Source organism: Paecilomyces variotii, assembly GCF_004022145.1.
Source record: "Paecilomyces variotii strain CBS 101075 chromosome Unknown C8Q69scaffold_1, whole genome shotgun sequence".
Classification (NCBI taxonomy): Eukaryota; Fungi; Ascomycota; class Eurotiomycetes; order Eurotiales; family Thermoascaceae; genus Paecilomyces; species Paecilomyces variotii.
Genome location: NW_021167140.1, coordinates 586,910 through 611,833, shown reverse-complemented (window position 1 = coordinate 611,833; position 24,924 = coordinate 586,910). Strand labels below are relative to the sequence as shown.

General features: G+C 49.8%; 8 protein-coding genes across 8 annotated transcripts; 4 read left to right on the top strand and 4 right to left on the bottom strand.

Moving 5' to 3' along the window:
* Positions 1 to 1,022: 1,022 nt before the first annotated feature.
* On the top strand, positions 1,023 to 2,528 carry C8Q69DRAFT_394629 (putative glycosyl hydrolase, family 18; the record flags this gene model as incomplete). The annotated part of the gene is made up of 4 exons (XM_028627659.1): positions 1,023 to 1,096; positions 1,151 to 1,443; positions 1,510 to 2,116; positions 2,177 to 2,528. 4 exons carry the CDS (start codon positions 1,023 to 1,025, stop codon positions 2,526 to 2,528), a joined length of 1,326 nt encoding a protein of 441 aa, XP_028488658.1.
* A 994-nt stretch (positions 2,529 to 3,522) lies between these two features.
* Positions 3,523 to 4,909, top strand: C8Q69DRAFT_8282 (hypothetical protein). The gene has a single exon (XM_028634079.1). It carries the CDS (start codon positions 3,674 to 3,676, stop codon positions 4,667 to 4,669), a length of 996 nt encoding a protein of 331 aa, XP_028488657.1. The 5' UTR covers positions 3,523 to 3,673; the 3' UTR covers positions 4,670 to 4,909.
* Positions 4,910 to 5,650: 741 nt separating this feature from the next.
* On the top strand, positions 5,651 to 7,663 carry C8Q69DRAFT_502558 (putative succinate-semialdehyde dehydrogenase; the record flags this gene model as incomplete). Its single annotated transcript, XM_028632403.1, has 4 exons — positions 5,651 to 5,680; positions 6,057 to 6,144; positions 6,209 to 7,453; positions 7,527 to 7,663. 4 exons carry the CDS (start codon positions 5,651 to 5,653, stop codon positions 7,661 to 7,663), a joined length of 1,500 nt encoding a protein of 499 aa, XP_028488656.1.
* Positions 7,664 to 8,641: 978 nt separating this feature from the next.
* Positions 8,642 to 10,718, top strand: C8Q69DRAFT_511545 (putative brain chitinase and chia; the record flags this gene model as incomplete). The annotated part of the gene is made up of 7 exons (XM_028633267.1): positions 8,642 to 8,771; positions 8,850 to 8,907; positions 8,967 to 9,041; positions 9,111 to 9,619; positions 9,678 to 9,803; positions 9,865 to 10,144; positions 10,212 to 10,718. 7 exons carry the CDS (start codon positions 8,642 to 8,644, stop codon positions 10,369 to 10,371), a joined length of 1,338 nt encoding a protein of 445 aa, XP_028488655.1. The 3' UTR covers positions 10,372 to 10,718.
* Positions 10,719 to 10,987: 269 nt separating this feature from the next.
* Positions 10,988 to 12,214, bottom strand: C8Q69DRAFT_449482 (IgE-binding protein). The gene has a single exon (XM_028629370.1). The coding sequence runs from the start codon at positions 11,973 to 11,975 to the stop codon at positions 11,385 to 11,387; it is 591 nt and encodes a 196-aa protein (XP_028488654.1). The 5' UTR covers positions 11,976 to 12,214; the 3' UTR covers positions 10,988 to 11,384.
* Positions 12,215 to 14,159: 1,945 nt separating this feature from the next.
* C8Q69DRAFT_8264 (signal transduction histidine kinase) lies at positions 14,160 to 17,768 on the bottom strand. Its single transcript, XM_028634075.1, has 2 exons — positions 14,594 to 17,768; positions 14,160 to 14,534 (listed from the first exon to the last, which is right to left on the bottom strand). Exons 1-2 carry the CDS (start codon positions 17,496 to 17,498, stop codon positions 14,251 to 14,253), a joined length of 3,189 nt encoding a protein of 1,062 aa, XP_028488653.1. The 5' UTR covers positions 17,499 to 17,768; the 3' UTR covers positions 14,160 to 14,250.
* Positions 17,583 to 18,402, bottom strand: C8Q69DRAFT_8259 (hypothetical protein). Its single transcript, XM_028634074.1, has 2 exons — positions 18,018 to 18,402; positions 17,583 to 17,956 (listed from the first exon to the last, which is right to left on the bottom strand). The coding sequence occupies exons 1-2, from the start codon at positions 18,275 to 18,277 to the stop codon at positions 17,668 to 17,670; spliced, it is 549 nt and encodes a 182-aa protein (XP_028488652.1). The 5' UTR covers positions 18,278 to 18,402; the 3' UTR covers positions 17,583 to 17,667.
* A 2,263-nt stretch (positions 18,403 to 20,665) lies between these two features.
* On the bottom strand, positions 20,666 to 23,586 carry C8Q69DRAFT_7738 (major facilitator superfamily domain-containing protein). Its single transcript, XM_028634025.1, has 5 exons — positions 23,456 to 23,586; positions 23,139 to 23,401; positions 22,298 to 23,006; positions 21,121 to 22,247; positions 20,666 to 21,055 (listed from the first exon to the last, which is right to left on the bottom strand). The coding sequence occupies exons 2-5, from the start codon at positions 23,347 to 23,349 to the stop codon at positions 20,868 to 20,870; spliced, it is 2,235 nt and encodes a 744-aa protein (XP_028488651.1). The 5' UTR covers positions 23,350 to 23,401; positions 23,456 to 23,586; the 3' UTR covers positions 20,666 to 20,867.
* Positions 23,587 to 24,924: the final 1,338 nt, after the last annotated feature.

Here is a 24,924-nt window from a genome sequence, read left to right as displayed (position 1 = left end):
TCCTCACAAAGGGCCAATTCGAAGAGGCTTTTCTCCACAGATAATAGCTTTTTTTGAGAGATACTTTGGCCGTCTTGACGCGCAATAATTAGCTCAAGCTTATCCACATACTCTGTTGAATATACTTGATGCTAATATGGGATGCTAAGCGTAGGTGCATCCATACTAACATACAGAAGGGGCAATATATTCAGTTCATGATGAATAAAAAAGATAATAAAAGAACCACGTAGTTCCTATTATCGTATAGAAGTTGACCGGCAATTGATTTTTGTAGTGGAGATAATGGTAAGTGGGTGTCTGGGAGGTGCGCGTAGGGCTGGAATGTGGGCGTGGATTGGAATGCGATGGTAAGTGGTATGTGGTCCTACACGCAACTTATTCCAGTCTTCGCCATCAATGAAGCATTAAAAGGCTCTACTCACTCAAGTGATGTCCAGAATAGCAAATAAAAAGATGTGAATTGCTTATATTAGGAGACTCTCTGTGACTGGCCGAGATCCTTTATCTGAAGGTCACAATCCGGACGGAGTTTACCAAGTTGAAGTATCAAGTTTCCGCATGTCTCAAGCTCCCCGCTCTTTTTTCTGGATCCACGGGAGATCTGCAACATAGATATGTTGAAAAAAAAGGTTCCCGAAGTACCACTTATGTCCCCAGGGGGACAGGATAATTGATACCTGAGAATGGACTAACGATAGCAAAATAACCTCGCCAGCCAGCCATCCAGCCAGCCTTGCGAAAATATTGAAGTCACGGGTTTATCTACCAATATGTTATCAAGCGAGTCTTTGTGTCTTTCACTTCATCTTTTCCACAAAGCCTTTGTTTACTTGTTAAGGGAGTCAATTAAGAGTGTCACTTAGAGGAACAGAAAGAGTCATCACACTTCATTTAAAAAGCTATCGTGAGCGTGTGTGTGTGCTTCTCTTCTGTTCCTCAAATTCCCTTACTGTCCTGGAGACATTTTTCGATAAATATCCTCATTTCGGTCATTTTGATACTATATGTCACACTCCAAGATGTTCATATTTCTGGCACTGGGCCTCTTAGTGGGCCAGGCTACGGCTCTGAGATTCGTCATGTATATCGATCAGTAAGTCAATCCAGCATGAAATTTACAAGATATCCAGTCTAATAAATGATTTAGGTACCATGTAACGGACCTCCCCGATAGTTCGCAGACTACAGGCATTACTCATGCAATCATGGGATTTGCCAACTCGACCCTGTTCACAAGCGATCCAGCGGGACAGTATACGCCGTTTCAGTCCGTGTCCTCGATGCGTAGCCGTTTCTCCAAGGATACAAAAATAATGATAGCTATTGGAGGATGGGGTGATACCTCTGGTTTCTCCGCAGGAGCCAAGGATGATGCGTCGAGGACTCTCTATGCAAAGAATGTCGCCGCGATGCTGGAATCCGTCGGGGCAGATGGTGTTGGTATGGCTTCATATGAAAGAATTAAGGTTTTAAAGTCGAAGAGAAAATAGACTGACAAAACGATAGACATCGACTGGGAATACCCTGGCGGTAACGGACAGGATTACAAACAGATTCCTAACTCCGACAAAGTCTCTGAAATCCAGACTTATCCGCTCTTCCTGCAAGCTCTACGCAAAGCGGTTGGAAAGGACAAATTGATTTCTATCGCTGTTCCAGGCCTTCATCGCGATATGATCGCCTTTACGAACGAGACGGGTCCAAAGATCTGGCCATCTGTGGACTTTGTCAATGTGATGAGTTACGACCTGATGAATCGTCGTGACAACGTTACCAAGCATCACACTAGCATCCAAGGATCTCTACAGAGCGTCAACAACTACACGGCCATCGGACTGGATCCCGCGAAGATAAACCTCGGTATCGCGTACTATGCTAAGTGGTTCACCACCGATCCGAGCTCCGACTGCGCGACGCACCCAATTGGATGCAAGGTCGTTTCGCTCGAGAACCCAGATGGAAGTGACAATGGGAAATCAGGAGCTCTCACGTTTGAGAAGGCGAATATGGCACCTCCCCCATCCGGTTTGAAGACGTCTACGGACGGGACTTGTGGGTTTGACAAAGGCACGAAATGTCCTTCCGGCCAGTGTTGCAGTCAGTATGGTTCATGGTGAGCAATTATTCCCGGAGCGGTGAATAGGACTACTGCTAACTTGGTTATCATCTCCAGCGGTACCACTTCTGATTTCTGCAACACTGGATGCATGTCTGATTATGGAGAATGCAAAGGCATCTCTATCACGGATTCTTGGCGACGAGCTCAAGAAAACGGAACAACTGACAAGGTAGCTGGAGGGCAGTACTACTGGGATAGCGAAGTCAACCTTTTCTGGACATGGGACACGCCGGCTCTGATCACTCAGAAATTCTCAGATATCGTGGCCGCGAAGAAGCTGGGCGGGGTGATGGCGTGGAGTCTGGGTGAGGATACTTATGACTGGAGCCATCTTGATGCGATGAGGAAGGGTGTGGCAAACAGCACGAGCAGCACAAACCGCACCTCAGCAAGGATCATGCACTGATGCTGCTGAGCGAGCCTCATCTTTATGTTTCTGCTTGACTCTGGGCCCGGGGAAGACAATCGTCGAAAGATTTCCCTTGGCTAAGCAATTCATCTGTGGCGTTTTAGGCATGTTGATTTTCCAGTTCATGAGATAGCGGCTGGCTGCTTAATCTGAAAGTAATGCTGATGTTGATATGATTATTGTCGCGTATGTAGGACGTCTTCTGGTCGAATCAATCACTCGAGCGAAATTTGTCTAGTCCGTAAAATCCTACTGTATATCCTATTGCTTTTTCGTGTCTGTTTGTTTTCCGGATATATCTCATGGACACTAGCATCTAGCTTTAGGACATCGAACTGAGAAGAGCATTTGCAAGCATCTAGCCCCTTTATGCAGCGCAGAAGGCTCCTAAGGAAATCCTGATTCTCCTGATTTTCCAGTTTAGGACGGGCCAGGACGGACGGAAAGCCAAGCCCACATGGTCCGCTCTCGACGCGGGAGGAGAATGAGATATGGTAGATACTCCGGAATTGGAGAGTTATTTTGATGAAGAAGAAGAAGAAGATGATGATGATGATGGTATAAGCTAGTGAAGACCGCCCAGAACCAGCCTTGACGATGCCAAGTCCGCCGTTGGCAAGGATCGCTCAACCAGTCTCTGGCCGCTCGTCCGCCACGAGTCTCGACCAGAGGATGTGACACGCTCCGGTCCACCACCGCCGCAGAGCCAAAATGCACTTCACAATGTCCAAGATGATCCTCTCCACGCAGAACGTGCCCGGACGGCCAATGGCTTGTGGTATCTCGCTGCAGGACTGGATGTGCCTGTGCTCCACGCAATGCCCCGGATGCAGCGTCCATGGGCTGTCAGATGCTTCGTGAAAGGGACACCAGTCTAACTAGAGTACGGTAATACGCCCAGACTTTGGTTCCTGATATTGTCCCCAAACCCTCTACCCTCCATCTTATATTGGGAAGCAGCTTCTCTCTCTTGACACTTCTCTTTCTTGCGCCATTCGGTCCTTCCCGATGCTGCAGAGGATGTTGGCGTCAATTCGTCTTCCAAGCGTGTCGCCGCAATACTCGAGTTCCTCGCCATAACCTGCAGTCTATCGTCAGTGATCTTATACCAAAGTAACCTTAGCGCCATCGCGCATACCAAGATGAAATCATTCGCTATCTCATGCCTGCTGTTCTATTCGTTGCCTCTGTCGCTAGGTGCACCGATCTCTCATGGTGAGTTCGTGCACACGCGGCATACTACAAAGGACGATTCGATCTCTCCATCTTTGAATCAACAACATGCTGCCTTGACTGGACTATGGAACGCACGAACCCTCGACAAACTTGGGAAGAGAGATGGACGTGGTGGCTACGCGACCGTGCAGAGCTTTGTATCATCCTGGCAGAAGCTCGTGGCAGGCTATCCTGCAGACTATGAGCATGGGATAGGGCACATGGAGGCAGTCCACGTCTTGATGGACTATTTCCTGTATGGAAAGAGAATTTCGCAGAACGAGCACCAGCGTCAACCCAGCTTGACGGTAGAGACCCCGCTGCCGACTACAGAACTCATGCGTCTGAGTGCGGAGCATGAGCGCGCGAAACCGCCTCCCCTTCCGTCTGCACCCACCATTGTTCCCTTGTGGATGGAGGCATTGCAACAAGCAGAGAAGGGCGGAGATGAGGGAACGGCAGGCATCTCACAACCGACTGCTACTGTCGACGGACTCTCGCGTCCATCCCACGGTTACTTCGTGAAGAAAAAGGGCCTTGCAAACGTGTCCAAGGCCACCATGCCAACAATCACCAGGGACCAATTGAATGATGCAGTCTCAACATTCACTTCCAATGTCTCTCTCGATTACTCAATATTGTTGCGGCGCTTTGGACCTGAGATCACGGTCTTGAGTGTCTTCATCCTGGTCCCAATAGCGGTCCTCATCGTCGAGGCCATCGAGGTGGTCTGGAGACGCTGGAGTCCGGAACGTTTCCCACGACGCGGCCGTGGCCGTATACGGCTGGTAGGAGAGGAGAGAAGGTTGCAAGCGTGGTCTGACTGGGAGAGGGAGAAGGCTCTCTCGGAGAAATCGCAATGCTGGTGGAAGCGTTCACGGCGCAACATTGGTCGAAAGCACGCATTCAATTCCTCGAAATAGACCTCTTATTGATACTACCACCGCGTCGTTATTCAAAATATACTTTATTGCACCAACTTTCACTCGACTTACGCGAGAGCTAGGCGGTGCTCTTTGCGATACCTTGGCCTTGCTTTGAGAAGCCATATTGCCAAGGCCTCGAGACATGGATCGTGCTGCGGTGTCGACTATTGAATTTCATCGTTCGCAGTCGGTATCTAGGAGCTTTCTGAATGTTCCAAGTGGCTGCGATCCAGGTGATGAATGGGCATACCGCGCCAACCATTATGATACCCTTTTGCTGTTTATTTCCTACAGACGTTAAAGGCGCTATTTCTCATAGGATACCCTCACTACAGAAATTCACACTTCAACTTGTTACTTGGTTTGTAATGCAGGTGATCCCCCGCTACCATTAGTCGGTGGCCCTTTCCGAGGTTAGAGCTGTAGTTGATATGCACGTGTTCTTCAAATTCGATAGAGAACCGATATGGGGATGGAATGGGCGAACCATGTAGTCAGTCAACAGAAGATCTTGGACAAAGGCGGGGTCTAATGCCTCAGGTCGGACCGAGTTCGATATCCCCGGCAAGTTATGTGGCATTAGGACAAACAGAATTCTCTTCAGGATACATGCAGAACGCGCCAGACGCACTTCTTCGTACTGAGCAGGGGGACGCGCAAAACGGAACTGAAGCTCACTGTTCATGCCACGGCCAAAACGTCAAGACAAGGAAATCCTTACTCGAATCGAGCCGATGATCTGCGGGGTTGCGTCGAACTGAACGGCCTCGGCCCGCCATCTAAAGTGTTTTGAGTCCTGTCAGTTCATGGGATGCGGATTGTCTCCGAACAGTTAAGCTTGGGAAGTATGACAGCCCATTTCTTAGGCCGGATTCGATCGTGAGGGGTTATTTGGTTTGTCTTTCTTGATCCTTTTCGTTATTGTCAGCCAAAGAATTCTTTCAAGAAACCGACCTTACTCCAGAAAAGCGATCAAACATGGCGAAGCAATACAAGGTACCCTTTGAGGTGAGTAATGGCTCTCTGTTCTTGTCTTTATCTCGTTCATCTTTCTGTTGTGGGCATTCGACTTAACCCCGCACTGGTGACCCGAAGGGGCATCGGGCTATTGTCCGACGGATAAGTACATGACAGTTGTCGAAAGACGAACTTGTATAATGATGACCTTGATGCTTTGCTCTGGTATCTTTGGAATTAAGATGCAGTCGTTTTTTAAGTTTGGTCTATGGATCGGTTTGTGATGAATGAGATGAATATTCTTGGATTGACCTGGGGATAATATATATTCCTCATTGTATTTGTTCTAGCTATTCGCGCATCTGCAAGAGTTTTCCAGTCATTGATATCGAGGCCATTCCACTAACCTCTCTAATAATATATACAGCTGGAAGATCCGGACCTCCTAAAATCTGACTCTTTCGTCAACAATCAATGGGTTCAGGCGTCAAAGGGAGCCCGATTTGAGGTGGTCGGTGAGTCTCGCTACATCAATTCATTTACATCTGGGACCAGCGAGCAACTGCTGACAGATGAGAGACCCCGGAACCGATATTGCCTGGGCTAGTTGCCCAACAAACACTACAGAAGATGTTCCTGCTGCAGTTGAGGCTGCTCATGCGGCATTCGAGCAGTATAAGAAAGTCAACCCCCGCCAGCGGGCACAGTGGCTTCTGAAATGGGACCAGCTCATTCGTGCCGCGAGGAGCGATATTGCTAAGATCCTAACGCATGAAACGGGAAAACCGATGGCTGAGTCGTTTGGAGAGATAGACTACGCGACCGGCTTCACTTGGTGGTTTGCCGGGGAAGCTGAGAGAATCCATGGAGGCATCTCGGTCCCTGCTGCTCCAGGAAGGCGAGTCTTCACCGTGAAGCAGCCCATCGGCGTCGCTGCGGCCCTGGTTCCGTGGAACTTCCCTATTGCGATGGTCCTCCGCAAGGCTGGTGCTGCATTGGCTGCAGGCTGCACTATGATTGTGAAGCCTAGCCCTGAGACGCCTCTCAGTGTCCTGGTACTGGCACATCTGGCCCAGAAGGCTGGATTCCCAGCTGGCGTGTTCAATGTCCTCACAACAGACCTGGAAAACACTCCTTCACTTAGTGAAGTACTGTGCAAGCACCCACTCGTTAAAAAGGTCACCTTCACCGGTTCCACGCGTGTAGGAAAGTTGATTGCGTCTCACTGCGCCCAAGGTTTGAAGAAGGTCACCCTCGAACTAGGTGGAAACTGCCCGTTCATCATTTTCGACGATGCCAATCTGGACCAGGCTCTCGAACACCTCATGGCCTTGAAGTGGCGACATGCTGGCCAGGCATGTATCACGGCAAACCGTATCTATGTCCAGTCTGGTGTCTACGACAAATTCGCCCAGTTGCTCAAGGAGCGCACGAGCAAGCTTGTCGTGGGCCATGGTGCGGCAAAAGACACGACGATGGGGCCTGTTACGACCCCGCGTGGTCTAGACAAAGCTGCCAGCCAAGTTGAAGATGCACGCAAACTGGGAGCGAACATCATCCTCGGCGGCAATCGAATCACAGACAAGGGCGGCTACTTTTTCGAGCCAACCATCATCACTGACATGACCAAGGACATGTTGATCTCGCACGAAGAATCCTTTGCGCCAATTGCTGCGCTCTACAAGTTCGAAACGGAGGAAGAAGCAGTCAAACTCGCAAACGATACCAGTATGGGGTTAGCCAGCTATGCATTCACTAAGAATATTGACCGAATGTGGCGGATGTTGGAGAACTTAGAAGCTGGTATGATCGGCATGAACACAGGTGAGTGGATATGACAGTTTCATCTTGTTCCGCGTTTCCCCCAGAGTCTGGCCTTTGGGCTAATGATCAATAGGCAACTCGTCGGCTGCGGAGTCACCATTTGGTGGCATCAAGGAGTCCGGATATGGAAAGGAGAGCGGGAAGGATGTCGCCGTCGCAGAGTATCTTATTACGAAGACCGGAACGCTCACCCTGGAAGGGCACTACTGAAGTAACCAGAAAGGCCATTAGGCGCCATACGTCGCCTAAGACCGCACTTGCCTGGCGTGCCGCAACTTTGTCAAGAGCTTATTTTCTGTGGGTAGGAAATATCAAGCGAATAGAAGAATACGGTACCAAATTGATGTGCAAATTATATACAAGAATGCCTCTTGATCATCGAGAATCAACTTAAGTTCGCCCATGCGTCTGTGCCGCACGGCTACAATGACTTTCATACCTGAATAACTAATGAGCAGGATCTCATTGCATTGATCCGTAAAACGTCCCAGTTGGCAAACGTATGCCGAATTGGTATTTGTTGATGGCTGATATTGCACTTATAGATATCGGAGACCCAGAATACTACCAGTCGCTTGAATAGACTACGAGATAATGCCATAGGCTCGCACCAGGACCCCGCGGAGTAGTCCGTCCGGATAGCCACCGAAAGCAAAGTCTAGATGCACGGTCTTCAGAGAATCATGACTATGCGGCGTGGTTAACCTTACCATACAATCTATTGTTCTCGCCTCTAGTGTTTAAGTTTCCTTGGAGCGGCTCGCTTGGCCTGTACTCGTGGGGTTGTTGCCATGTGCCACATCGGGAATGCCAGATGCTTGTCTGGAATGTACCCAATCCCAGGGGAAAACAGAAGCAACCAGGAACGTGAACCGTCCGAATCTTCCTAGTCCGGCCTCTTAATGAAGATGCTTCGCTCTGCTTCTCCACATTTTATGATCTCTTCTCTTCAGCAGCCGTTGCCGATCTGTTTTGGCCACTTTTGAAAATGGTATAAGAGTATCGTACTCTTTCATTTATTTAGAATGGATACTCCGTTTCTCTAAAGTCCACCTGCCCATCCGTCCCTTGCTGTCTGGTCTCGGGGCTGAGGTTATTGTGTCTTTCTCATTCGTTTCTCTTCCGGTGTATACTCTCTTTGATCACATTTTCCAAGTCTGCTTTTCTGATAGAGAGGCCGTTGTCATCATGCACCGCTTACGCTCGTCGGTTGCATTATGGTGTATATTCCTTCTTTCGTCGTTGGTATCTGCTACACCTGCTGCGGATCTCGGCTTGTTGGCTCGTCGTACCTCTCAGAAGGCGGTTGAATGTGGTGGTAAGTGATAGCTTATGTATCCTGACTGATACTGGATTATTGGGCAATGTCTGCAAGCATATGCTGATTTTATCACAGTGGGTGCTCCGCACGGACGGGAGAAGTGCCCTGCCGGCCAATGCTGCTCGAAATTTGGGTAAATAGCCCATGCTCAAGTCTCTAACCAATTACCCTTGCTAACGAAAACGCGTTCAGATACTGTGGCATTGGCCCCGACCACTGCGGTAAAGGATGCCAGAGTAATTGTATCACTGAGAAGTCGAGTAAGGCGTATGTCGTTCATATTAACTCGTTATTGCCTACTTTGTCGTGGATATCAAACTAACTTGACATGATCAGTACCCAATGCAAGCCCAATAGCAGTGCGGGTCGAACCGTCGGCTACTACGAAAGCTGGGCTAGCACGCGCCCCTGCGACGTATACTTACCGTACAACATCGACGCATCGGCGTGGACACATATCAATTTCGCGTTTGCAGTTCTGAATGATAGTAGCCAGATTGCACCATCGGCTTCCAATGACACCGTCCTCTACAAGCAACTTATGTCTCTGAAGCAGAAGAATAAGAATTTGAAGGTCTACATAGCCGTCGGAGGATATGGCCTCGGCGCAAAGCCTTTCTCGACCATGGTTGCCTCGAAGTCGACCCGGACCGCCTTCATTAACTCTGCTTCCGCATACATGGACAAGTATGGATTCGATGGCATCGATATTGATTGGGAATATCCAGCTGCTACTGATCTGGGTGGTTCCTCCGCCGATACAGCCAATTTTGTGAGCTTGGCCAAGGAGATGAGGGCTTCGTTGAAGAATAAAGGAATTACCATCACAGTGCCGGCTAGTGCTTGTAAGTTGGTCGTGGATGAATCTGTCTCCAACCTTTTGATATACTGACGGGTTATCAGACTATTTGAAAGGTTATGACCTCAAGGCTATGGAGCCCTACCTTGACTGGATCAACTTTATGTCCTATGACCTTCATGGAACGTGGGATAGCCCTCTGCTAGCACAGCCCCATACCAATCTTACTGGTAAGCCTAATCTACCCGTGACCAAGGTTAAAAAGACAAGAGACTAATGATGCATTTCCAGAAATCGACGAAGCACTCGACTTGCTCTGGAACCAGGGCATTAGTCCCGGCAATGTGACTCTCGGGTTGGCCTATTATGGACACACATTCACATTGAGCAGCAGCTCTTGCACGAAGCCCGGATGTGCTGCCTCAGGCGCCGGAACGGCTGGACCATGCTCAAACTCGGCGGGTACGCTGATCAATGCAGAGATCGACACTATCATTTCGCAAAACAACCTCAAGCCCGTGCTAGACAAGACCGCGGCTATCAAGTACATTACTTGGGGCGACAAGCAATGGTATGTTTATCCTTATGAAAAACTCGGGTGATATTACTATAAGAGAAAAGGCTAATAACGACTACAGGGCATCATATGATGATAGTGAGACCTTTGCTTTGAAGAAGGCATATGCCAACAAGGAATGCATTGGTGGTACCATGGCGTGGGCTCTGGATATGGCTTCGCTTAACAAGACCCAAGGTGTCTGCCGGGCCCATCGTCGTTATACAACGCTCTTATCTTGAAATACTCCTGGGTGCGTTTCGGTCGTATCAGGCACGAGATACAGCGCTAGCAACCACGACTTCGAATTTTCGCTTTTCAAGGAACGTCGCTCGGCGATAATTCCACATTGGAAGATACCCACCCCTCGTTATACCCCGATAAAAATTGTGACGCTGGATACCTACTAAGGATAGATGGAATCTTAGAGCGATGGCTAAGAGGAGGAGAGGATATAGTTTTTTTTGCACCTGTATGTAATTAGGTAGTTCACATATCTAAGCGATGCCCTTAACTACCGCTTAGGTAGTTAATTAGTTAAGTACTAGTTAGTTAGTAATCCCACATAATGCAGATTTTACGAATAGCAAATTCAAGAGAGCTTGTCTAAAAGAACCTGGGGAATAAGAGCATATTGGAAGTTCCCGGGAAATAAATCCGGTGCGGGTCTTCTAAGTAGGTATCCCTGTCATATCAGGATTGGAGACTTCACGCACAGCGTTCTGTGAGAACGCGACAAATTAACCGACGCATTGGAATGTGTTATGTGTATTATAGTAATAGATTTTAAGAAAAGTTCTTGCTTAGTTAGATTGGGATATCTAGGGAAATTTATCACTTTTTTCTTTTAATCAGTAATGATTGCGATGAACTATATTGTCATTCTCATGCTTATGCTATGCTATGCTCATTAGGGAATGTCGTGTAGTTGATCTTATAGTACAGGGGCGTATGCCAAAAAAAAGCCACAAATGCAGAACATTAGTAAAAGGAGTGGGATACCGTCCCGCCTTTCTGCTGTGATATGCGGAATATTATTCACAACAGGACAAAGTGGTTCAGTAATATATGATATACAGGAAAGAAACGAGGAGAGAGAAAAAAAAAAAATAAAAATAAAAATAAAAAAGAAAAATAAAAAAGAAAAGAAAAAAACAAAGACCAATTGTAAATTGATCGAGATGAAAAGGTTATGTCCCTTCTTCTGCCTGCGTTATTCCCGGGGATTATCCATCCAGACAATTTCATTCATAATCTAGATATACTCCCAAGCAGCAGCACCAGTGCCAGTCCAAGTCTCAGCGATAGTATCGAAGCCCAGACAGGCGTTAGCATTTCCATTAGGAGCCTGGAGGTTCGGAACATTAGCATACACCTGCCACTGGGTGCTGCTGCCCTCTCCGATCGGACAGGCGACGAAACCATTAGCACCAAGACCTGAGAAGGACCACTTGGCAATGGCACCATCATGCTCATACTCGAAGGGACCAGTAGCAGCGCCGGCGGGGATGCTGGCGGAGTGAGCCTGAGTGAAGCCCAGCTCGCCGGAGGGAGCAGCGTAGATCCGCTGGCCGCCGGGGACAGCGACATCTAGACCGTTGATACCAGCGATGACGGTCTCGTTGCCGGGAGGGCAAGAGGTGATTGTCTCAGGGCAGTAAGTGCCGGGGTTTCCACCGAGCCAGAATTTGCCCTCGCGAGCTTCGAGAGTGAGGTATTGGATGGGAGAGCCGGAGCGGACGGCGACGACGGTGAAGGGAGGTGTGGTGGTGGTGTCTTGTCTCTTCAGGGGACCGGCGGCGGCTAGGAGGGGGAGGAGAGCAGCGATAGTAGTGAAGGCTTTCATTTTGAGTGTGTTGGTATGAAGAAGAGTTGGCACTTGAGAAGGATGATTTTATCAAGAGTTGTGGGAAGATTGAGTGATTGCTGAGTAGATCTGCGTTGTCGTTGTCGTTGATGATGATCCCAAAAGGCAGGGTATCGATGGCCCTTTTATAATTCTCGAGCACTCCTTCGATCCTATGTAACATGGGTCTTTTTGTATACAATGTTGGAATTATCATCGCTGACAGGAGCAAAAATGTGATGTCACGAACAGTTATTCTCCGAATAAAGTATCATATTTTTCTAAGAATACACACACTCCTTGGGACGGGATCCCCAGCCAGTACGGAGCGATGCCAATAGAATTGATGACCAGTTTAACTTGCGGGGGCACTAGCTTTTCCTTAACGAGACCAAGTTGCGAGTTTTCTAGTTTAGGTTGTGTCTTGGACCACATGGAATGGATACCGATTACTAGATGCGGAAATGCAGTCTTCATCGAGGCTGTGGCAGTGGCTTCGTCGAACTCCAACGTGACATCACGCATGGGTTTCTTTTTTGCCTCAGTCGAGGTCGTTTGATGGATCAACTTTTCGAAACACGGTCGAGGGTATCGTCAATTCCTCACCGTTGATATCCCTACGTCAGGATAAAGATTTTTATTGCTGTTCTAGGGAGGTAACCGTCAGTGTACTTGGTAGTATTGCCACGATGCAGATTTCTCCCGATGGCCCAATACATACTACTAGTTAACTAGTCCCTGTGAACTGGACGAACTAATCTCGAAATGAGATACCCAATCGTAGGGATAGGGACATTATTTCATCCCTGCGATTTCAAGCTATGCAGGATCAAAGTTGATTTCCGATTAACTTTTTCCCACTAAATAAGTAAGTATTGTGGCGCCTTTTCCCGCAATGTGGGGGAATCGGTGGCTCAGCCTCAATATACCTACAATATTAAGCTCTTTTTAATCCAATGTTGCTCCTTCTTTCGCCACCCTTTTTGGCCGGTTCGGACATGATCACACAACATTCTCCGCGGCCCTCTGTACGCAGGACAAAAATAGGAAGGTGTCAAATGTCTATTACACCGATTCAATGCAATAATAATAATCACACGGGGGGCTCGGGATCCTACTACTTGTCGGACCTCTCGGTGACCGCTTGACTTCCCGTGAGTCTAAGACATTGATTGAGCCGAATTGTTGGTGTAGACTCGGGTCCGTCGTTGAGCAGCTAAGTACGTAGGGCGTAACTTGCCTTTTCCATACCTGTTAGAGATTAGCACACAAGATCATGTCTTAGAATGGTTCTGTACATCCAAACGATTTCCCTTGCTTCTTAATCGACTATCCACCTCAGTGAAACATCGCAAGAGTACCTACCTAAACGCGGGAAGAATGGTTCGTTCGACTAAGGGAACCGGTGTTCCTTGTTACATTCATTGCATAGGTAGCGCGGCTCAATGCTATCCAAACTTAGGTGGTACTTAGCACCGTCGTGGTTGCATCGTAAACTCGTCCAGAGTGCAAAGTTTACTCGTACGTAGCCAAGTTTCTAGTGGGTTAATTCCGAGGATTGGAACAAGGGAAAGTCGATGAGGAAGCCAACTGTTGCGACTAGGCAGAAACGGCCGGCAGGTCATTGGGTTGTATGTAACTACTGTAACATAGGAATAACCCCCGGGCAGTGCCGTCCACACATCACCATCATCGTGAACGCCCAACGAGACAAATATACTTGACGGGTTTGAGAAGACATTTAGGGAGAGTAGGGGTTATTAGATATTGGAGAAAGAATATGTTGGTTTCTTTGCTAATAAGAGGGATCTGAATTTGGGAGTCATTATAGGAATACCTTTTAGTAGTATGGTGGTATACTATCATATCGTGTTCTATAGTCACATCGTAAACAGCCTTCTGCAACCATCTACCAACATCAAGGAACAATGTGAAGAAAGAATCAACTACAAAGTGTCCTCGCCCTGTGGGTATCCATTTGAGGAAGATAAAAATATATACGTATATCAAGAGACGAGTGTCGAAAGATTGCACGCAAATGGTAAAAGGCCCCCACGTATATGCTCAATGGCTATCATTTCCGAAACCAAGTGATCCGTGTACCTTCAGGGTGCTGGAGAAGGGAAACCTCCCTTCAGCCCCCGTAAACAGATACCCCTGATGAAAAATTCAGTAGAGTCAATGCACCAGAACGCCGCTGATACCATCCCCCCGTATGCTCGTGATATCAACTCATAAAACATCGGCTGATCTACAGCCGGTGCGTAACGTATTATTATGACTTTTTCTCTTGCTCTTTGTCCTCCTCGGAAGACGGGGAGAGCAATCCATCACGTGGCTTCTGCTGCCATTCGTCTAATAGCCGAGAGACTTCTTTGAAAGAAATTGGCTTGGTCAGGAACAGATCCACTCCTGACGATAGTGCTTCGGTCTCGTCGCGAGCACTCGTCAGTCCAGTTAGCGCGATGATCGTGGCAGGGCCACAGCCGTCACGCTCTCTCTCTAGAGCGCGAATCGCTCGTGTCGCTTCGAAACCGTTCATCACAGGCATCGAGATGTCTAAAACACAGTTAGTACTCTGATAAATTTCATACCCAACAAAGAAATGTCCCACTTACCCATAAAGATAATATTGTACCCCTCCTGCATGCGCTCCACGGCATCGACTGCCATCTTGCCATTTTCAGCCGCATCCAAAACGGCGAAGTCTCGTTTCTTCATGAATGTGAGCATCAACCGCAGATTGATTCGGTTGTCATCCACGACAAGGACTCGTGTGGCCCGGTTGGATTCAACGGAGCTACTTCTACCTGACAGAGAAGGCGCAGGTGGGCGAGCAGCAAGAGGGTTTTCTGTATCAATGATGGGGACCGTGGGTAGGGATCTCCTTGCAAACCGTCCTTCCCGAATTTCGAGAGAGCGCTGTGAATCTCCCGATGACGTTGGATAAGACAGATCTGTCACACCAGGCGCAGCCGGTGATGTGATGCCCTCCTGAGGTGAGCTCGTCTGTGATCGCTGCGAAACATCTGAACTCTTCGATCTACCTGCCGTCTTCGGTTGATCGTCTGGCGACAGGCCCGTTGGCCCTGCATTTTCCAACAGCATAGTGCGTTGATCCTGCACTGTCTTGGAAATGGGAAGCGGGGCCCGAGATCGCCCCAGACATCGGACAAGAGCTCTGGACAGTTTATGGGGCCCTGTCGGCCTGTGGATAAAGTCCACGAAAGTCGCAAGGGTTGACCAATCTCTGGTTGTCTTGTTGTAGTTGATCGTATTGCTCCAGAGGATCAGAACACATGGTAGATATGCCGGAACCTGGTGTTTCACATCCTCGACGTTGACATTTTCGTCTGCAAGAAGAACATCGATCGGGCAGGTAGGCGGCCAATTGACAAGATCCAGACCAAACCAATCGGTGACATAGCGCGCAAGAATAGTCAGCCGGTCCGTATCAGCGTGAACAGACTCTGAGTTATACCCATAGATGGCAACTTTCCGACCCTTGTAACTCTCCTGGAGCTGACGGAGTGCGACGCACATATCCTTTGGGCTCCTCTGCAATCGGGGCGTCTCCGGTACAACGTCATCTACTCCTGGTCGCCCTAGGGGCAATGACACTCTGACAGTGGTACCCTCCCCGGGGCGACTGCGAATATGAATGCTGCCACCAAGAGTCTTGACGATGCTCCGTACGATAGACAAGCCCATGCCTGTTCCAACAGCCAAGGTATCTTCTTGAGCAAAAGGCGTGTATAGGCGGCCGCGGAGGAACTCATCTGAGATGCCCTTCCCGGTGTCTGACACGGTCACAACGACAATCTCTTTCTTGTTTGATCCTGTGGGAGTCGTGGGAGAGATATTTCCGATAACTGTTGACTCCAATCGCACTGTGATCAGTCCTTTATCCGTATATTTCATGGCGTTTCCGAAAATATTCATGATGATCCGACGCAGCGCACCCGGCTGAGTCTTATAAGTCCAGTCCCCATTGGCCACATCGAGAATGATCTGGAGGCCAGGACGGTCGCTGGCTTCTCGAAGCTGCGACAGGGATCGACTATCGCGGTCGCCGGGGAGAGCCACGTCGCCTGCCGTGCTGACTCGCCCATACGAGTGACCCAGACAGACACCTTCCACCACTTCTTCCGCTAAGAGCGCCACATCCGTTGCGACGTACGTATCCAAGTAAGCAGAAATATTCTCGGAGCTCTTGATCTCCCGTGGCGTGTCCTTGCTACGTCTCATCAATCGCCAGCTCTTTTCCAGTGCCACAATCTTGCTGAAATCTAGGACCTGATTCATCGTATCCAGCAGCGTCCGTCCGCAGGCATTGATCGTATCCAGTAGGGATTTCTGGAAATCGTTGAGGTGCGTCCCATCGAGGAACTCTGCGGCGGCTAGGATGCCATGAAGAGGGCTTCGTAGCTCATGTGAAATGCTGCCGATGAAATCCCCCTTCTGGCGATCCGCGATCAAAGACTCCACGCGGCTGCATTCTGCCATGATGGACGAGCCAAAGCCCATCACTGAGCTCAGCTCCACTGCAGAGGAGAAAACTTGCGTCTCGACCTTGTTCCAGCAGAAGCACCCGGCGAACCACTGGGAACTGGCAGGGTTCCAGAGAGGGACGAAGAGGATCTGATTAGCACCGGGGAAGTAGGCGTTGAGCATTGCAGTTTCTGTCGATTTCCACTTCTTTTTCTCCCTTGCTTTCATTTCCGGAGCTTTGGTGGTTTTGACAGAGGGTTGAGAGTCCTCCGGCGCATCCTCATGAGATTTTTCATCATCCGACGTGAACAGAGTCCGATCATCGTGGAAGCTCCAGATCTTCCCCTTCGGATAACGCTTCAGCAACTGCTGTAGAAAGCGACGGCTGAAGTTGGCTGCTTCACAGGACGCCGTCGACCCTGGTTCCGGTGCAAATGGCTCGTCGTTGGTGGACACAGCCAGAACAGGTGCTGGGGCGATGGCCTCGGCGAAGTAGTCATCCCTTCCCGAATCGACATCGAGCCAGGGGCTTGAGCTGCTCTCCAAGAAAATCACGCCGCCTTCCTGTCCGATTTCCAGACTCTCCCGAAGCAAATTGGCCGCTCTCCGGAACGCCCACAGATTGCCATGCACCTCCTCCGGCCCGATTTTCGCTTCACCTTTGCCGTTGAGCCATTCGGGCAGCGTTATGTCGGATGAACCCGTTTCCGCCTTCTCTTCCGACACAGTGCTGCACCGTTCCAACTCTGCACCACCGCTGCGTGACCTACCGGCACCACCCTCTCTACTGCTTCCACGGCCGCGTGAGGATAAAGGCGGGGTGTTGGTACACAAGGAATCGGCGCGAGATGTTCCCGCAGAGGTTAACGGAGTTGGCAGCTTGAGAGTCTTGGTCGAAGGCGTATTAACCAGACTGGAGCTCCCCTCAACAAAACAGGCTAGCCCATGGGATAATCGTGCGGCGCGCCGTCCCTCTGATGCTTGCCGGCTGACTCTCAGGTAGTCCATGACCAAGGTGGCGAGCGTCCCCATGGTCGACTTCTCACTATCCGTCAGACCATTTCGCGGTTCCGTGTCTAGCACGAAAAAGGTCCCGATATTTTCCTTCTTCGTCGTTGTCAATGGCGTGCCTGCGTAGAATCGGAAGGGGGACGAGGGGGCGGGCAGTGGCAATTTTTTATATGCATCGTCTTCGTTGAGATCATTGACGATATAGAACGAATACTGGTCGCGATCTGAGGGGGGCAATGCGATAGTAGTCTAGTAGCACTTCTATCAGCAACGGCGGGTTGCATGTCATTTTATTCATCCCTCTTCTATCCTCCATTGAGTGCTCCTCTGTACTCACCTCGCACAACTTGCCTTTCCGGGAGACGGCGGAACATCCAGCCCAGAGGACATCTTCCTCGTTCTCGTACTTGGAGGGGTCGCGGAGATTGAGCGACCTGGTGGCTTCGGCGATAAAATATTGTGTTTCACGGTCCACAACACTGGGAGGGAGGAAATCAACACACAGACACACAAGGAGGAACAGAATCATTTAAAGAATACCTAATCAAGGCGCGCTGGGCATTCAGACGCAACGCTGCCAACTGCGCCAGCGACGTGAGAGTGGCATTGGGACTGGAACGATCCCCCAAGCTGTCGACCAGCACGGAGGCGGCGGCAGTGGCTTCAGTGACCAGATCGTCGGGGTAGATCTCGCAGCCCTCGTTGAGCGCGGCCGGGTTGGAGGGCTGAAAGTAGCGATACAGCTCACGGACCCTGCGCTCATCGGGGTGATTGTCTCCCATCGTCGTTCTGGTGTCCATAATCGCAGGCAAGCCTCACGTCGGACGGACTTGCAACATCGCCTGGCAGGAGAAGAAAGAAAGAAAAAAAGTCGATAAGAGTACTTGGTAGGTCGAGAACGGGGATATCGGCGCGGTTCCAGAATCCTGTCAGTGATGCGAGTGGGGCAGCAATACGGATTAATGCTCTTCAGTGTTCCATGGATGCTTCTGGCCTTGTGGCGGTCCATCGTTTGACTGTGGTAGTATGTATTCGTATTAATATGAATTCATGAATAATAATAAGGTCCATATATCCGAGCACTTCTCCACGATCCATCAGATTGGCGGTGGTGGGTTTGTTGCTCCAAGCGTCATTATTCCCGGCATCTTCACCTGCCTTGGATTGCTAGCTTCCACTCGTTTATGGTTTAAAGCCCACCAGGACTGTGAATCCCCAGCACGAGGTGGGGAGAGCGACGAGCGGCGGTGCCTGACATCAACGTCCAGTGCCATGGATGCTGTGTGGCCGGGTGACCAGCCCGACAGACGAGCTGGCGGTTATGGCGCCCTGTGATTTGCGTGCCAGAAGAAACTCATCAATTAGAAAGCGACTGTTTTGCGCGGTGGAGCCTATACAAAGGTGGACATTGATCAGCGTGCCTTGGTTTGGATCTGGATCGCATACTTAGAATTATTCGGAAAAATAATTATTCATTATTGGGAGCCGAACTGGAATCGGTCTAGCCGCTGAGTCAGCTTATTTTACTTTACTGTCACGGCGTTACAGTACAATAATAGTATAACCATAGAGCAGCTGCGAGTATACTGTCATGTCATGCCACAATACTGATTCAAATAACTATTTACCTTGTTCTACAAAAGTCTCTACTGTGTCAGAGAACAGTCGGATGGCGCATATGCAGGTAGCTAAAAAAAAAAAGAAGAAGAAAAGAAGAAGAAAGAAATTTCTTCAAACAGAAAAGATAATAAAACGGGGAGGGTAGATGGTTACAGAAGATTCTAGCGAGCGTCGAGAATGAAACACCACCATTGTTCTCGACCATTAAACGAGACGACTAATTATATACTCTATCAATCAGTATTGGTGGCTTATTTCGCTCGATCAATCGGTCCACAAGCACTACCAATGGTGCTTCCAGTCCTACACAATTGATTCTTAATACAGACTACTCTATTGTGCTACTTCCGTACGTGTACTGGTATACCTCTGCGGCTGCGCAGACACAGAAAATACATACTTGTAAGGTCAGGTCATAAAGAACATTATTATTACTTGCCTACCATTGCCCGTACATGTACATGTACATGTACATGTGCTGTACAGTAGTGCATCGGGGTTCCTAACCGACATGCCAGTCTGATTGGCGGTGCAACGACCCTGATAGGGCTGGGATGCGACTCGGATCCATGATCTTTCGCTCGGTTTTGCCTCTGCCCTGCCTCTGCCCGCTAGCATATCTACCCGACCCAGCTATTCGATTCTGCTCCAGTTTTATCTACTGCCTAGACTAGACTACCCGTGATTCGTGCAGCTGCCTCCAGCGCGGGCGTTGAACCTGACAATTGAGAGACTGAGTATCTCAACTTCAACATTAATGCCGTGATCGGAGCTAACTAGTAGGTAGTTAGGTAGTTATGTATGACCAAGTTCATCAAGCGTGGTCGGGTAAACCCCGGGATGCTGCAGGATCAGCTATCCCACAAGCCATTCTGGGCCCAGTGGGTTCGCATTGGAGCTCGATCTGGCCAGGCGCTGCACGCTTGCGACGGAGGGCGCATCGGTGGCGGCGGGGGAGGCGAAAAACCGACAGCAGATGGAGTTCTCGGCGGATATCTTACCCACCGCGGTGTTGATTGTGAGGAGAGGGCAATTGTCTCAACTTCTCCAAATTGTCCGATCATTCGCTGGTCAGTTCAGTTCGTCATCTTAAGCTCGTAAGCTCGTACCAACTTCGAGGAATGCACGTGCTTGGCAAAAGCGAGTCAGAGTCCGTGGAGAGAACGAGACACACACACGGCATGTTGATCTTCACGCTTCTGGGTTATGTTGGGACCCCTCGGAACGGCCGACACAGCTCCCCGGCTATGTTGCATTCGAAATCTCCAAGAGTAGTGGTATATTATCAGTACACGACATGTGGCGAAGGAAACAGAACGTCCAAAATAGGATATACGCTCTCCCAAAACACATCATCTCGTCATAAACTCGTAGTCCGTATCGTCATCGCCCAGTCCAGCAGCAAAGCCACCACATGCATCATACCAAGACCGGCTGGAATTCGGAAACACCACGGACAGCAATATCAATATTCTTACAACCGCCAGGTAAATGTAAACAGCAACGAATACGGAAATAAACGCGAGATCTGAATAAAGTGCGGTAATGGTATCTCATGTATCAGAAAAAAGGGGGCTAAAAAAATAAAGTGGGAAAAAAACAAGGCAGAATCAGACCCCGCTATCTAGGTCCATGACCATGCAGGAACACGGCCGCTCGAAAGGGGTATCGCTGCCCAACACACACACCAGCGGTCCGGCACGCAGAGACTACTTTCGAGACGGGGCGATACGGAGTAGACCGACCAGAATAATAATAATTGAAGCTGGTTCATAGTGACTCCATCAATTTCTTCCGGACGGTCCACATCCGAGCACGCTTCCCAAAAATATACATGGGAATCGCGGTCAGCAGGCAAGCAATCTGGATGCCACCTATGGCCAGGAACACGGTTCGCGGTCCGTCCTTTTCCAGCCAGTTGACGAAGAAGAGGGAGAATACAAGCCCATGAAAGACGTCTGCATTATTAGTGACATGAACACACACGGCTGACAGGAAAAAAGAAAACAAGAGGACTACTCACTCTTGCTGAAATTCAACGTCACGAGGGCCTCTCCTGCATACTGTCGGTAACTGTCCAGGCAGAATGTGATCGAGGTCGTGCTGCCCAGGGAGCAACCAAAAGAGATCAGCCCAAAGAATATGGTTGGTACGATCCAGGCGTCTCGCTCCTGTGCACTCCATCCGAAGCCCATCAGGCCTGCCGCAGTCGTCACGGCCACTGGTATGGCCATCACCAGTCGAAATTCTGGCTCGTACACACCGCCGTTGCGTCGGGTCATGAACCGGACAATGATATCCGATACCCTCCCAGCGACTGCTGTTCCGATGACACCACCGATGAAAGGGGAGAGATACACCAACCCCGTGCCCAACGGGGAGAAGTTGTAGTGCTCTTTGCCCTGATATATATGGGCCACGGACTCAGAGAGCACGATCAGCCAACCAATGGAGAGAGAATACACCAATGTAGACCACAAAACTGCTGGGTAAGCGAAGAGGACAAACGGTCGAACAGCGACACGCCACCAACGGTCACGAACGAGCCGACCGTTCCACGGCTTCAGAGTTTGGAGGAAAGGGAGAGGTGGCTGTTCTCGCAGCCGATGCGTATACAAGAAAGTGGTATTCGTAGGTGTTGAGTCTCTGGACGCGTCCCGTGATGGAATTGGAGTCGCTTTAGCAGCCTCGATGTCTCGGTCTCTAGAAAGAGCATCGATGCCCGAACAATCCTGGATCGTCGGATGTGCGCTAGGAGATGGTACCTGAGGGAAACTGCTGTCTGCCGACTTTTCCGCCTCTACTTCAATCGCATCATTGTTGCCTGGATTGTTCGCGCCAGCAGCATCGATGGTCGGTGTGACTTCATCTTCTAATTCCTCTTTCCCGCTCTTCTCGCTCTCAGCAAAACCGACATTTTTCCGCTCTCTTCGTGGCGCGGCAGGAGTTCCATCTTCATTATCAGCTCCCCCCACTGGCTTCTCGCGAGGGTGCCTGCCTCGGAAGCCATGAGTAACCATATCAGATACGCTGCGGTACATGTGCGGTCGCTTTGTGCGTTTGCGGGGACGAGGCCTTCTGTCCCAGAAGGTCTCGGGAACAAACAGAAACAGCAGAACAAGGAAAAAGCCCACAATGATAGCGACGATCCTGGAGAGAATTAGCCTGTTGTTGCGCAAGCAACAATAGAATGCCCTTACCAAAATACCCAACGCCATCCCAGACTCTGGATGATAGCTGCGCTAACAAGTGGTACAAGGTTCTTACCACCCAGGAGAAGAAGAGTGTAAATGCCCACTCGATACGCCCGTTCATGCAAAAAGAAGATCTCGGCAATGGTCGCGGAGGGAAGGCATTCCACCGGACTCACAGCGATACCCTGGAAGATCCGAGCCACGACCAAACTGGCATAGTTAGGAGAAACAGCACACCAAACGGCTGAAACGATGAAGAGAGTGATCCCTAGAAGATACACGGGCCGTTTGCCATAAAGAATGGCGGTTGGAGACATGATGACGGAGCCGATACCCATGCCCAGCATATACAGCCCTGTTGTTAAAGCGACTTGCTGGGTAGTTACACTATAAGTCGCTGCCACCTCGTTGAAACCCGCAGCCAGAATCGGTGTCATTCCACCCCCCATCATGCAGTACAGCCCGAGCGATATCAAAGCAGCATCTCGCCGCCATTGCGGCCAGTTGAGAGGGTCATTCAATGAGTCCTCCGGTTGTGGATCCAACACGATATTGCCATCCGATGTTTTCTTTACGTGTGATGTCGAAGCACCTGTCCGGGAAGATGAACGAGACGGAGGCAAGGGTTCAGGAATGGACGACGCAGAGGTCCGCGCTGGCTGGTGTCTCAAGCCCAGAGGCTCATTCCGATTCGATGAAAGGAGCAGGACGGTGCCTGTGCGAGCAAGAATAGTCAGCTACAGTCGTAGAAGTGAGGTGTGATATCGAGATCCGTAGATACTGAAGACCAGTTGGTGTTCCCTGATGCTGTTTCGTCGCAGGAGAATCCTAGCCAATTTCCACTTACCGGGAACCTCATCTGTCTCTTTATCGTTCAATATACCGAGTGTCCACCTCTCACGGTAACCCTTGAATCCTTCCACAGAATCGGACTCTGTGTCTTTCTTCGATCCCTTGAGGAATCTCTTCCAGCGGACCGTGGTTGACCGTCGCTGCGGCTCACGGCCTGCCGCGGCCTCTGGCACTGTTGGGGCAGCGGCCTCTTCCGCCATCGCCATTACCTTGTCTTTTCGCTACCTGGTACTCCTTCAGCTGTTGTAGCCTAGAAAGCTATCCCAGGAGTCAGTATACACTCCACTCATTCTGATGGCGAACTCGACTCACCTGCAATAGCGAGGTTACCTCCCCAGGGAGCAACAGCTGCTCCGTCACAGACGGCAGCAATAGAAGGAAAAAGAAAAGAAAAAAAGAAGAAGAAGTAGTGAAAAAGGACCTATTGCAACCCACAAAAGTACACCAAGCCCCGATCTAGACAGAAGACAGTCGACCTCCTGGTGTTCGGTACCCGTATCACGTACTTATCACCCACTTCGCGGGGCAAGCTGTGGGAACGACCTCAGCTCAATCACGAAGGCGAATGACAAGCATGATGATGGAGATAGAAGTGCCAGGCATACAGCAGCCGAGAGCATCCCTTTTATGGCAGAGTTGGGCTATCTCAACCGAGAAATTCAAGCCATGGATGAACTGCACCGAAAGGGAGCGGTGTCGAAAGGCCATGTGACGGCGTGGTTGGCTACATCTCGCTACTTCCGCTGGCACAGGTTCTGGGTGGCGGACAAAGTACCTCCATGTACCCCCAAGCTAACGCGGCCCACTGATAAGCCTCGATGCTGTCTGTCAGAGTCTGTGATCTTTTTGTCTACCATTCATCGGCCTTTGTTGGGCTGGAAGCTTTCCCACTTGGAGACTTGGTTTGCAATAATGTGATCTACACGCTTCTCGCGCCATCGAAAGGATAGGGCGTCGCTGAGCGGCTGCACATGGCGTTATTATCATTGGAAAAAGCAGCCCCTTCAAGACCAGACTCCAAACGCTCGATCGATTCCAGATACCCCACTTCCCGTTATCGCATTCTCCTGTCTTTATTTCATGAATAATTGCTTATTGTCCTGGTTCGAGACAGCGAGGAAAACACATAAAGGTCGCGGTCGCGGAACGCGCCTCCAATGCTCTCTGTATGTGCAAATGCCATCGACCGGGTAAGGGCTGAGAATGCCTTGGTATGTCTGACTCGAAGTTTCTCGTCATGTCCCGCGCCGAGAGAGCTTTCCCCGGGTTCGCAGCTAACTAACGCAGTCACAGCCTCACAGGGTCTGGTGATTCGTGCTAGATGATCAGTGCCAAAGTGCCCGGGTAGCCTATCGTATACGATGCAAGTGAAACGCAGCGAGCTGTGTGTCTTCCTTCTGATGTGTGCACGGTTTGGCATGCCGTCATTGCGCAGTGGTGCTATGCGGATCACCGATGCTCGTGAACGAAAGCAGAACAGTAGATGGGTTGCGATCGAGCGAATCTAACACTACTATAGCTACCTACTAGGAAACACTCGTCCTTTCTCGCCCTTGCGCAGCGGGAGAGGCGCATCAGATGAACAATAACCACCGTCCTTTCTCTCTCGGAAATGCAGCTAATGATCCATGGCAAAGAGGCTTGCGGTAAATGCACGCTTACTGAAGTTCTGCCTCTTCAAATCTGCAGATGAGCGTCATCATCAATTGCCCCATGGCAAGGAAAATGAAGGTATGTTCTAGTGAAACAATATTGACCAGTAAATGATAAATCCCCGCATT

What these genes read in the sequence shown, in the direction of transcription:
- C8Q69DRAFT_8282 (XM_028634079.1), top strand. Translation starts at nt 3,674, where the DNA reads ATGAAATCATTCGCTATCTCATGCCTGCTGTTCTATTCGTTGCCTCTG.
- C8Q69DRAFT_449482 (XM_028629370.1), bottom strand. Translation starts at nt 11,975, where the DNA reads ATGAAAGCCTTCACTACTATCGCTGCTCTCCTCCCCCTCCTAGCCGCC.
- C8Q69DRAFT_8264 (XM_028634075.1), bottom strand. Translation starts at nt 17,498, where the DNA reads ATGGGGACGCTCGCCACCTTGGTCATGGACTACCTGAGAGTCAGCCGG. An exon ending in GTACAATATTATCTTTATGG is followed by an intron (nt 14,535 to 14,593) that starts GTAAGTGGGACA and finishes ACTGTGTTTTAG; the next exon opens with ACATCTCGATGCCTGTGATG.
- C8Q69DRAFT_8259 (XM_028634074.1), bottom strand. Translation starts at nt 18,277, where the DNA reads ATGGACACCAGAACGACGATGGGAGACAATCACCCCGATGAGCGCAGG. An exon ending in GCCCAGCGCGCCTTGATTAG is followed by an intron (nt 17,957 to 18,017) that starts GTATTCTTTAAA and finishes CCTCCCTCCCAG; the next exon opens with TGTTGTGGACCGTGAAACAC.
- C8Q69DRAFT_7738 (XM_028634025.1), bottom strand. Translation starts at nt 23,349, where the DNA reads ATGGCGATGGCGGAAGAGGCCGCTGCCCCAACAGTGCCAGAGGCCGCG. An exon ending in AGAGACAGATGAGGTTCCCG is followed by an intron (nt 23,007 to 23,138) that starts GTAAGTGGAAAT and finishes TTGCTCGCACAG; the next exon opens with GCACCGTCCTGCTCCTTTCA. An exon ending in GACGTTGAATTTCAGCAAGA is followed by an intron (nt 21,056 to 21,120) that starts GTGAGTAGTCCT and finishes CTAATAATGCAG; the next exon opens with ACGTCTTTCATGGGCTTGTA.